At 36.1% G+C, this 13,540-nt stretch overlaps 1 protein-coding gene across 1 annotated transcript; it reads right to left on the minus strand.

The window, feature by feature from the left end:
• Nucleotides 1-1,113: 1,113 nt before the first annotated feature.
• LOC135199681 (uncharacterized) lies at nt 1,114-7,715 on the minus strand. The gene is made up of 6 exons (XM_064227836.1): nt 7,685-7,715; nt 4,870-4,971; nt 4,410-4,580; nt 3,808-4,118; nt 1,975-3,411; nt 1,114-1,839 (listed from the first exon to the last, which is right to left on the minus strand). The coding sequence occupies exons 1-6, from the start codon at nt 7,713-7,715 to the stop codon at nt 1,114-1,116; spliced, it is 2,778 nt and encodes a 925-aa protein (XP_064083906.1).
• Nucleotides 7,716-13,540: the final 5,825 nt, after the last annotated feature.

Genomic DNA, 13,540 nt, shown 5'->3' on the forward strand with positions numbered 1-13,540 from the left:
GAGGTTATTGGCCTCTCCGGCCGCCGCCGTCGCAACTCCTTTGCGTTAAGGCGAACGTTAGCGGGAGGGCGGCCTCCATTAGTGAAATGTTTTATAATGTTTTCCCATTATCCAAATGCTCTCTTTGATGCACACAGCGCGATATGCTTCAACAAAAGGTTGGGTTATTTCTGCTCTCGTAATGCAACGAACTGGCCATAGTTGTGAAAAAAAATGTTTCATTTAATTTTTATGGCGTTTTCCAGAATTTAATGCCAAAATGATGTATAGTCGTTGGTTTTAATCCCTTCCGCAATTTCCAAGCTTTCTTCATATAATTTCAGCTAAAAAATGTTTGTTTAATGGTCCATTCCATCAGTCGTGTCCCTTGATTTTGCTTTAAAAACCAAATCATGCCTCATATACTACACCCAAGCACATTTTATATATATATATATATATATATATATATATATATATATATATAGTATAATATATATATATATATTATATATATTTATTTAATGAGAATACGATCAAACAAGATTTAAATATAATAATGCAAAAGTATTTACAAAACAATAGGACAAAATAAATAACAAATGACAAGTGACAACCACGTCTCGAAAAGTAATCGTACTTGAAATTAAGAAAACTTGAAACAAAGCACAATTCGTTATTAAACCCTTACAACAATATCACTTATACTTAGCTTATAGATACATCACAATAAAGTGGACTGCTTCCCTGCCGGACACCAGAGTCCTTGGTTTAGTTGCTGAGTGGAGACTGATTCAAAATTACATTTAGGGGTCGAAGAAAGGTAGGATGGGCGGAGCAAGTAAGAACAAGGAGTGTGAAACAAGACCAACAAGTTTCTTGGAAAGGACAAAGGAAAGTGGTATACAGGGGAAAACAGTCAGGCAAATATATACAATAATTATAATTATGTGGAAGGTGTAATACCTCCCCATAGAGGATCAAGCCCAGCGGAGTGGCTTGATCAAAGTTAAACACCTTCCTTCTCCTGAGAAGGTTGAGAATGGGCCCGTGACAAGGCATCAGCAAATACGTTGTCGCTGCCCTTGAGGTGCTTTATTTGAAGGTTGAAGTTTTGAAGATATAAAGCCCATCTTAGTAATCGCTGATTATGGGCCTTGGTGCGCTCAAGAAAGGTGAGGGGGTGTGGTCCGTATAGACATGGATGACAGGAGCTCCTTGTAGATAACATTCAAACTTTTGGAGAGCAAGAACCAAACTTAAGAGCTCCTTCTCTATGGTACTGTAGGACAACTGATGAAGCTTGAAACTACTGGAGGTGTATCCTATTGGGTGGAGTACCCCATCAATTTCCTGCAACAGCACTCCTCCAGCACCAGTGTCGCAAGCGTCTACTTGCAAAGAGAAGGGTTTAGAAAAATTAGGACTGTGTAAGACTGGCTCACTACTCAAAAAATATTTTAAATGTTCAAATGCTGCCTGACATTTCTCATCCCATTCATACTTCTTTTTAGGGCTGGTAAGACTATGTAAAGGGGCAGCTACTGAAGCAAAATTACGGCAGAACTTCCTGTAATATGAAACCATACCCAGAAATCTTTTAAGGGATTTCCTATTCTTAGGTTCTGGATAGTCAAGAATGGCATTAACATTTGCAGTTTTAGGCCTGACATTACCTCCACCTACAATATGTCCCAAGTAAGTAACTGTAGCTTGTCCAAAAACACATTTTTTTAAATTTATTGTTAACTGGGCTTCTCTTAATCTATCAAAGAGCATATTCAAACGTGTCATCAGCTCCTTCCAAGAATCTCCTATCACCAATATATCATCTAGATATGCAAATACTCCCTCTAGACCCTGAATGGTGTAGTTAATTATGCGTTGAAATGTGGATGGGGCATTAGTTAAACCAAAAGGCATTACTTCATACTGGAATAACCAAAGGAGTTATGAAAGCCGAAATAAGCTTGGCTCTAGGTATGTTAACTTCACCTGATAATACCCCTTGAGGAGATCTATTTTAGCTACATACTTTGCTTGGCCCACAGAGTCTATAATGTCATCTAGACGGGGTAAAGGGTAACTATCCTTAACAGTAGCAGAATTTACTCTCCTGTAATCTGTACACAGTCGCATGCTGCCATCCTCCCTTGGTACCAATAGACAGGGAGACGCCCATGGTGACTTGCTTGGTTTAGCTAATCCAGTTCTCAGAAGATATTCCACTTCTTCTTTCATTACTAATTTCTTGGCCGGGCTGATGCGATAAGGGTGTTGTCGTATGGGAGCAGTTCCTGGTAGAAGTTCGATGTCATGGGTGAGAACTGTACACTGACCTGGATTTTCTCCATAAAGTTCTGGGTAAGAGCAAATAAGGTTTTGAAGTTCTGTTGATTGAAAAGGAGAAAGATGTTGACATGAGTTTTCAAAGGTTTTCAGGGCAGCATCATTATCTACAAAACGCCACGAATAGATGAATTCAGGTTCACTTACTTCAGGTTTCTCGTCCTTGACCTTAACATTAACATTAACAATTTTGTCTCCATAACCAGTTTCAGTATTCCTGGAATGATACCTTTTAAGCAAATTGGCATGGATAATTTGAGTACTTTTCCTTCTATCAGGGGTTTCTATCACATAGGTATGGTTATTGACATTTTTAACTACTTTATATGGACCAAAGAATTTGGAGGAAAATGGGGATCCAAGGATAGGAAAGTATGCTAACACAAAATCTCCTGGGTTGAATTTCCTAATTTTAGTTTTTTGATCATAATTATTTTTCATTTTAATCTGAGCTTTGCTTAAGTTTTCACTGGCTATTTTACGGACTTTGGAAAGGGTTTCCTTAAAGTTACTCAAATATTGTTGAACAGTTACAGTCTGATGAGAGTCTGGGGGCTTTAACCATTCATCTTTAATTAATGCAAGGGGTCCTCTTAATAATCTCCCATATACCATTTCAAAAGGAGAAACACCTAGGGATTCCTGGGGGGACTCACGTATAGCAAACAACAAAAACTTTACTCCTTCATCCCAATCAAGATTGCTCTCTAAACAAAACTTTTTTAACATACTTTTAAATGTTTGGTGCCATCGTTCCAGGACTCCCTGAGATTCCGGATGATATGCAGATGATAAGCTATGTTTTATATTTAATTCCTTCAGGATTTCTGAAAAGAGTTTACTTGTAAAGTTAGAACCACGATCAGTTTGGATATCCTTGGGGATCCCGTAAGTAGTAAAGAAACTTAAAAGGTGTTTAGCAATATTTTTGGCAGATATATTCTTAAGTGGGATGGCCTCTGGAAAACGAGTACCGGGACACATAAGAGTTAATAAATATTGGTTACCACCTTTCGTCTTGGGCAAGGGTCCAACACAGTCTATTACTAATTTCTCAAAGGGCTCATGTGGAACTAGTATAGGCTGTAAAGGGGCTTTAGGAATTACTTGGTTAGGTTTGCCAGCTATTTGGCATACATGACATGTCTATGAAATCTCCTACGTCTTTCCTCAAATTAGGCCAATAGAACTTATCAAGTATTCTATAGTAAGTTTTGTATTGTCCCAAATGACCACCTGGTCCATCATGTGCAATTTCCATATATGAGTGCGTACCGAAGAAGGGACAACAATTTGGTATTTCTCACTCCAGGTATCGAGATTTGAATAGTTAGAAGGACGGTAAAATCGCATTAGGATACCATTATGATAAAAAGAAGGGGATTTATTCAAAGATTTTATATCAACAGCCTTATCATGCAAACAAGATAAAGATTGATCTGACCTCTGGGCAACTATAAGTTTATCTCTAGACATTACCTTAGCTAAGAAATCACTATCTACTTCAAAGTCGTTTACCTTTTCTCCTGCTTGGGACCGAGTGACTATATGTGTTGGGGCTTGTTCAAGATCTACCTTATCCTCCATGGGGGTATCAGTGACAATTAAATTTGGTACAATTAATTTCCCGGCTAAATCATTACCCAATAGCAATGAAACTCCTTTTACCGGCAATTCTGTATCAATCACCCCTAATTCAACTTTCCCTTTTACAAGTGGGCAATCAAGGTAAACACTGGCAAGGGGAATGGATGAAATTCCAGTAAGATCCCTTACAACCACCTTCTCACCTGTTAAATTATTCTCAACATTAGGTAAAGCCTTACTATGCAACAAAGTTAAAGCAGCTCCAGTGCTCTTAATATAGTGACCCTAGACTTCTGTTCTTTCTCCCCAAGGTTATTATACCTTCAGACTTAAAATCATCAAATACATCGGGTACATTAGCTTGCACATGCGAAACAGGTTTAATCTGGGAGGTTGAAAATTTTACGTTGGGTTTCATAAAAACATTACGGTAGTTATCAGATCCTTTACATTTAGGGTCTTTACAATTACGAATAGTATCGCTTCTTTCTTACAATAACTACATTTAGGATTATCAGAACCTTTGGGATTATCCGAAATCTGCTGGGATTTTCCTGAAACTGGTTTTACAAATACCTCAGCTTTTTTATTAGGAATACTCTTATGTATTAAGGAATAAGTGTCAGCCAAGGAAGCAGCCTTTAGTAAATCTTTCTCCTGCCTATCTTCAATATAGAGCATTACATTAATGGGAAGTTTCCTTTTAAATTCTTCAAGAACCATTAAATTTATCAGTTCTTCAAAAGAAGTTACTTCAGCACACTTAAGCCATTTCTTGAAAGCTCTAAGCTTGTCAGAAGCGAATTCTAAGAAAGTTTGGATATTTGATTACATAAGTTACGAAAAGCTTGTCTATATCCTTCCTCTGTTATGGAAAATGCATCTAAGATTGCTTTCTTAACCTGTTTATAATCATTAGTATCATCCAGATGCCTACAACTTTAGCAGCTTTACCTGACAATTTAGGTTTAAGGAGCCATACCCACTGTTCAACAGGCCAATTAAGGTGATTAGCAGTTTCCTCAAATACCCGAAAATAATCCTCGGGATCATACTCTGTGAATAAGGGAACTAACTTTATATTTTTAGTCAGGTCAAAGGGAGATAACTCTTGTTCAGTTTGCCTAATCTGAAGATTGATTGAAGCCCTCTCTTGTTCCACCTTTATAGCTAACCTAGTTCTAATTCTAATTTAGCTTTTTCCTCTCTAGCTTGAAATTCTAACTTAGCTTTTTCTTCTCTAGCTTGAAAATTCATAACTTAGCTTTTTCCATTTCAAATTTTTCTCTTTCTTCCTTAAGAGAAAATTCACTTCTCTTTTCAGCGGCTTGCAAAGCTAACTCTTCCTGTCTTAAAGCTAACTGAGCTTTTTCACGGTCTAACTGAGCTTTTTCACGCTCAACTGCAAGACGTCAAACTCTAATTTTTGCTCAATTGTAAGGGAAGGGGTTTTCTGGAACAAGATACTGCCTAGCTTCGTCCCCCAAGGTTCCAATACGCATATAGTGATCTATTATCACTTTCCTAATGTCAAACTTGCGCATACTAGAACTTAACTCAAGGTCTAAATGCCTAGCTACTTCCATTAATTCAGATTTTTTAGCATCGGTAAGAGTATGCAATTCAGAGGAAGGATCCCCCACAAACTTTTGAGTATTAAACTTCGCCATTGTGAAAAAAAAGAAACTTCAAGAACAATATAAACACCTGAATTAGAGTTTTACAATTCTTAAATTGGAGCCAACTTAGTTAAGCATTGACCACGCATGAAACCATAAACCACGCATAAATAGTAACCGATTAGACAAGAATTTATACACAAAACATTTTAGATACGGAAAAATGAGAATGAATAAGGACGCACTGGAAGTATTTTACTCCCGGTTCAAACCAAAATGAAGTCAACAGGAAGTACCGTCGCTCAGCTAACAACCGTAACTTACTACACTTTGATTAGAACGGTAACTTCACGCACATATGTCGAGGCATTAACAAGATTCATTACACTTTACAGAAAATGAATAACGCAAGAGACTGGTATCTAAGGACCCAGGGAAAGACTATAAGCACGTAAAGTCACAAATGATTCAAGAGAAATGAATTTTTAACATGGTACGACAGATTAACTTTTTAACCAGCGCACTGAGTCTCAGTTAGGAGAGGAGGGAGGGGAAAACCATAACAAGGTTACCGGCAGTCGTTTACCAAAACGAAGTGGCCACCTTCGGTCACCGAAAATTTACGCACAATGAAAATAAATTCTTCAGCGATCTAGCAAACACAAAAACAGTCACCTAACTAACTATAACTCAGGATATTTATATCAAGCAAGGTTTAATAACGAATCACCAACTACATAAAACAACTGATTCTTAACGAGGTTGTCAATTATTACATACCCTCGAAGTTAAGCAAAAATACATCCCGGACAGGCCCCATAATATTATTACAGTCGTGAGAGAGAAGGGTAATTTACCAAATTAGCAGGTGGGTTCAATGGACCATAATAATACAAAATAAAGGTATTTGAATGAGAATACGATCAAACAAGATTTAAATATAATAATGCAAAAAGTATTTACAAAACAATAGGACAAAATAAATAACAAATGACAAGTGACAACCACGTCTCGAAAAGTAATCGTACTTGAAATTAAGAACACTTGAAACAAAGCACAATTCGTTATTAAACCCTTACAACAATATCACTTATACTTAGCTTATAGATACATCACAATAAAAGTGGACTGCTTCCCTGCCGGACACCAGAGTCCTTGGTTTAGTTGCTGAGTGGAGACTGATTCAAAATTACATTTAGGGGTCGAAGAAAGGTAGGATGGGCGGAGCAAGTAAGAACAAGGAGTGTGAAACAAGACCAACAAGTTTCTTGGAAAGGACAAAGGAAAGTGGTATACAGGGGAAAACAGTCAGGCAAAAATATATACAATAATTATAATTATGTGGAAGGTGTAATGTATATATATATATATATATATATATATATATATATATATATATATATATATATATATATATATATATATATGTGTGTGTGTGTGTGTGTGTGTGTGTGTGTGTGTGTGTGTATATATTATATATATTATATATATATATATATATATATATATATGAATTATATATATATATATATATATATATATATATAATGTATAACTTGATCACAATATATATAAAACGTGATGCTATGTATAAATAAAGGTAATGCCAAGGAGGAAAATGAAAAACGAGAACTGCCGAGATCTTTCGGTCTTAACGACCCTTTACTAGAGGCAAGTAGTAAAGAGGCGTTAAGACTGAAAGGTCTCGGGAGTTGTCGTTTTTCATTTTCCTCCGTGGCATTACCTTTATTTTTACAATATAAATGTATATTCCTTGTCTGGACGAGGTACTTCATCCAGTGCTCTTCTCCCGCAAGACCGTGGCTCATACAACCGAATGCCTACCCTATTGGCGAACGTTTGATGACTGTTTTTTTTCATAGCACATTTTCTTTAGCAGTCCAGGCAGAGCCCTATAATGGCGTTTTGAGATTTATCTGCAGGCCTTCCGAAATAAAAGAACATAGAATAAGTGGAATGTATTATCCCTGTCCTCTCACAAGTGAATTTTAAGCAGGAACATTCCTCAAGCATTTCCTAAAGGGCCTAGATCTACGGCTTTAGGCACGACTCCGATGAAACTATCACCAGTGTAACAACAATACGGTAAGCGCCTCAGTGGCGTGGTTGGTTTGGTGTTTGTTTCTCACCTCGGTGGTCGTGGGTTCGATTCTCGGCCATTCCATTGAGGAGTGAGAGATGTGTATTTCTGGTGATAGAAGTTCACTCTCGACGTGGTTCAGAAGTCACGTAAAGCCGTTGGTCCTGTTGCTGAATAACCAATGGTTCCATGCAACGTAAAAACACCATACAAACAAACAAACAAACAACAATACGGTGGAAGTCTGGACCTTCCTTGAGGGTTGTTACTTGATGATATTCAGAGCCGGATGTACAGCCCTTGGTAATATCGCTACAGAAGTTGGCAATAAGAAATCTGAGCGTGAATCCCATTGCGACTTGTCTATCTGGTTATAGAGATGCCTTTAATGTCTCGTTGACAGGGCATTCATGAAAGGCCTATTACGGTAGATGAAAGTGATTGACCCATATCTCGGCGCAAAATTCAAGGCAAGAATTTGATGGAAAATAAGGGGATATTAAGATTATGGAATTGATATTACGAAGCAGATTCTCAGCTTGTCACCTTTCAAAACAACGAGCTTCTTTATGATAGTGAATTCCTACATTTTTTCGTTTCAGTGACAGGAGTACTCGATAAATGGGGTCGCTTTCCCGGGTCACAGTGGTACCCTATTTTAGTAAGGGTCTTGATGATACTGCCGAATCAGCTGCTGTTGCCAAAGATTTTTACTGAAGATGTCAGTTCCATAATCAGATATGGTTGAAGTGCCATGCAGACAGAAGTTACTATATTTTAGTATGAAACCATTATTTAATCCTATACATCTGAAGAGGATTGCCCCCACAAGGTTTGTACGTTAATATATACAACTGGCAAAGTTTATCGAAGGTGAGTTATGATAGTTCATTATTTCTAAATGTTTCCTATCTTCCTGAGATGGGGAACAAATGCCCATCTCTCTTTCACTCTCTCTCTCTCTCTCTCTCTCTCTCTCTCTCTCTCTCTCTCTCTCTCTCACCTAGTTCATGCTCACATGCATAAATACTTTTCCCTCATTTACTAAGAAGAAGAGGAAGTGAATGGGAAATCCTAAATAAAGAACACAGGTTTGAACCTTGTACCCAATCATGTCTTCAAGTTAGCGGCGAACTCATTAGAGGCAGCGTTATTTGGGGAAGCCTCCCACATTTAATTAATTTGAATAAAGGGAAGTCACTCCAACTCCAGCAGCTCGGCCTACCAATCAAACTTTTGCCAGCTGACTCAGCTGCTAAAACAAAAGTAAACTGGGGCCATTATTTCTTGCGAGGCATTTCTCTCTGGAAGAAGAATCTGCATAATTCTCTCTCTTCTCTCTCTCTCTCTCTCTCTCTCTCTCTCTCTCTCCTCTCTCTAGTTTTCGCATTACGATTGCTTATACACATACAAACATATACACACAAAAGGTAATTTATCAATGATAAATGTTCCATCGCCAGGTGGGCTTGAACTATCGAATTGTTGGGTAAAGATGACTTTTTGGTGACGCATATATACATACATGGTAAATGAATTCTTCTATTAAAACAGGATAAGTCTCGAGTATAAAAGGCCCATTAAAACACTCTGGTTCAAAGATAAGGACATATTTCAGTAGACTGACTCCCACCCTTAACAAGTAGTGAATGACGGAAGAAGTTACATTGGCGAAATATATAGTGGGAGATATGTCCTTAGGTGATGCCTGGGGTCACCGCTAAGCTTTTGTTGTTTCTGTTAATTTTCTTATTCCGCTTCATTGTTGCCTTAAGGAAGATATTGTCTGTATTGTCAGAGTCACTGGCTCTGTTGGAAAGGTTGATCCTATTATCTTGTTTTATCTGCGAATATTCTAACTGACATTTGTATCGACAGCTGCTCTTGTATAAAATTCGGGATACGTTCCAATCCATGGTATGGTTCGTGTTATTTATGTGATGGGAAATTGCTGAACTATATTGTCTATATTTAACTAAGTGTTGAGGTTAAGTTCATCTTTTTGAGAGAGATTTTCCTGTGAATCCATAGTATGACTTATCACAATCCTTTCCGGGGATTTTATAAAATCCTATGTCTTTAGAAACTGGTTTCTGCTGAACGTTAATTAAGACTTTCCCCTATGTATTCGGGTAAGTGAAGATGAAAGGGTTGAGGTGAACTAAGGTTTGTATGATCTCTCGTAAATTACCCATGTGAAGGATTATTTTTTTGTTTTGTGTATTTTTCCTTTTCTTTGTTTTCTGTGGGTTTGAAAAAATGCTCTTTGCTGTATATATGGCTTTTTATATTATGTGCTTGGGGTATTTTAACAAGATAAGTTAATTTCTGATTGTTTCAAGTTCTTTGTTAAGAAAATCTGGGGAGCAAATTCTCAGGGCTCTAAGAAATAAGTTACTTGCTATGTTGAGTGTAACTGAAATGTTCGGCAATTGTCCATCGCATAAATAACATGAACCGTACCATAGATTGGAACTCATCCCAAATTTTATACTAGAGCAGCTGTTGATACAGAAGTCAGATGCTACAATCTTCACTGATGAAGCAACAACATAATAGGATCAGCCTTTCCAATGGGGCCTGGGACTCTGACAACATAGACAATATCTTCCTTAAGACAACGATGAAATGGATTAAGAAAATTAACAGACCCAACGTCGCCTTAGCGGTGATCCTAAGGGCATATCTCCCACTATATATTTCGCCAATGTAATTTCTTCTGTCATTCACTACTTGATAAGGGTGGAAGTCAGTCCACCGGAATATAGTGCTTAGTTTTAAACCAGAGTGTTTTAATGTGACTTAAATAATATATATATATATATATATAATATATATATATAGTATATATATATATATATATATATAGATATATATAATGTTGTATAATTTCCATAAAAGTAAGTAAACCATCGACAAGAAAAAAATATGTTGAAACATTAATTCCCGGGGACAAGTGAAGTATGTTTTCCAGTGCATGTTTTCGTGTGTCTCTGTCAGCATGCCGAAGTGAAAATTAATTCATGAATACGTTAACCTTCAGTTGTATTATACACTATATCCCAGTGAAAATCTTTTCTATTTTAGTTCGGATCTAAAAATGCATTTAAGGAAAAGAGTAACTTCCTCTTGTTTGTGAAATATCATTAAATTGCTGCGCTGTTTGTTTTATTATGACGATTGCATTTGTGCATTTATGAAAATCATAAAAGACGAATTTAATCATTTGGTAACCTTGCAGAGTATATAGACACAGATTTGTAATTCATAACGAACCTTTCTTCTGGAGTTATGAAGTCTCTTGTTTCTGAAACTATCAACAAAGCTTACCTGTGAATGTCTTCAGCTCGAAATTAAATCTTACTTCAAGTTAATTAAAAGGAAACGCATAAAGAGAATCGGAATTAACATTCTCGGCACTTACAATAAATTTGTTATGCCTTTCAAAGTCAGACGATACTGGAAGAAACATGACATTCATGTAATCTACAAAGAAGAAAAGAAGAGAGATAAATGGACATACACAGTCATTCCCATTTCACATTGCCCTGACAGTTCCTCAGGTACTTTGTCGAGCGCGATTCCCTTTAGGGGCTAACGTTTTCCAGGTTGCCATATCCCCAACCCAAATTGTTTTTCGCCCTGACCCGAAAGGAGCACACGAATCAAAGTGAGATTTTAACGGCAAGGCACAGAGAGGACCGCTCCCTTTGAGTTTAGCCTTTTGACAGAGATAAAAGCATTCTGTCCGTTCGGCGTTCGACTGACGTTCAGTTTTTGAGTCGCTTAATCGTGTAGCGCAAATCTCTCTCTCTCTCTCTCTCTCTCTCTCTCTCTCTCTCTCTCTCTGGTGAAAGCAATCAGACGGGTAGGATTCGAAGAAATTTTAAGTGCGATTTCATACAAAAAATAATGATTGATCGATATCCTTACTTACAATATATGTAGTTAAATACAGTTGTTTCATTCTAATACAGAAGACATCGCTGGGCAGTTTACCTCATTTGGATACAAACTAGCAAACGATAGCTCTCTCTCTCTCTGTCCTCGTGTGTGCGTTATTTTTTACCAAGATATATATATATATATATATATATATATATATAATATATATATATATATAAATATATATATATATATATATATATATATATATATATATATATATATATATATATATATATATATATATATATATATATATATATATATATATATATATATATATATATATATATATATATATATATATATATATATATATATATATAGACGCGCATCACTACAGTCCTTTGGACTGACATGAAGAAACACCGACATCTGTGGAGGATGTCGAACGAACCTAAGTACGCATATATAATTATGCTTAAGTTTGACCCAAGCCGTTATAACCCTAAGGGATATATATAACTAAAAATAAGGGAGAATGGCCGGAAACATATGCTTACCCAAACAAAGCATCATATTCTTTAACACTTCCTTAACTATGGTTATTAAATAAATTAGATAACATATATATATAGGATATATATTATATATTATATATATATATATATATATATATATATATATATATATATATATATATATATATAAGTATAAAAGGCCCATTAAAACACCCTGGTTTAAAGCTAAGACTATATTTCAGTGGAATAACTTCCACCCTTGTCACTACTTGATAAGAGTGGAAGTGAGTCCACTGAATATAGTCGTTAGGTTTAAAACCAGGGTGTTTTAATGGGCCTTTTATACTTGAGACGTATTCTGTTTTTAACAGAAGAATTTATTTACAAACACACACACACACACACATATAATACATATCATATATATATACATATATATATATATATATATATATATATATATATATATATATATATATATATATATAATGTGTGTGTGTGTGTGTGTGTGTAGAATATACTTGATTCTGGTAACCCGATTACCTTTCCCGCTACTGGACATCATAATTTCTTCATATTTCTTGCACTTGGATCTTAAGGCTTTGCAGTGACAAGTGTACCAAAAAAAAAAAAAAAAAAATGAATTCGAGCAGTGAATTACAATTATATATATGTATATAAATATTTCTTTATTGTACTATTGACTGAACTGGCTGTCTATTGCAGAGTAATCCCTGGTTGTGAAGGCATTACTCTTATTGCCGAAGGGCGTGACGTTTGACATAAATTATTTAACGAATGCGTTAAGAGGATTACCATCATATAAGTGTTCTCATTGAGAGGATTATGCTGTACAGAATATATGATCCAAACGAAGAGTTATAAATATCATTTCAAATATAGATTTGCTTCATCGCCTCTGTTTTCTATCCGTTCTCTGTGGATGAAGGTCTCTGTCTGTGCTGAGCAGTCGAATATCAGCTGAGAAGACTCTATAAAATGAATGCTTTGGAAAGAGCTGTAATTGTTTTTAGTAACATTACATTATTATTATTATAGACAGCATAATCCTTGCACTGATACATACCACACAGAATATCACATGACAATAATGCAAGATAACGACAAAAAAAACAAAAATGTTTTCCTAAAATATTACAATAAACAAAGAAAATAACTAAATCCTTTCGTAGTACCTCCCCCATTCCATCGTCCGCACACTCCCGACGTTTATTCCTTTTCTGGTATCAGTCGAACGTTCATTAAAAAGATTTTCTCAGCCCCTGAAGAGGATCTCATTATGCTGCAACGAATCAAAGGACCGTCTGAGCTCAGCTGTTGATATTAAACACACCTGCTATGCTCCTCGACGACCTCGTCCGTTGACGAAACTCAAGTTTAATTTCTGTCTCTTTTCATTTTTTAGTGTGGATCATTTTTTGTATTCATTTGTCACCTGGTACGTTTCTGTTCTCGTCTGATGTCTGGTTGATATCTGC

This window comes from Macrobrachium nipponense, chromosome 26 (genome assembly GCF_015104395.2).
Source record: "Macrobrachium nipponense isolate FS-2020 chromosome 26, ASM1510439v2, whole genome shotgun sequence".
NCBI classification, from domain to species: domain Eukaryota; kingdom Metazoa; phylum Arthropoda; class Malacostraca; order Decapoda; family Palaemonidae; genus Macrobrachium; species Macrobrachium nipponense.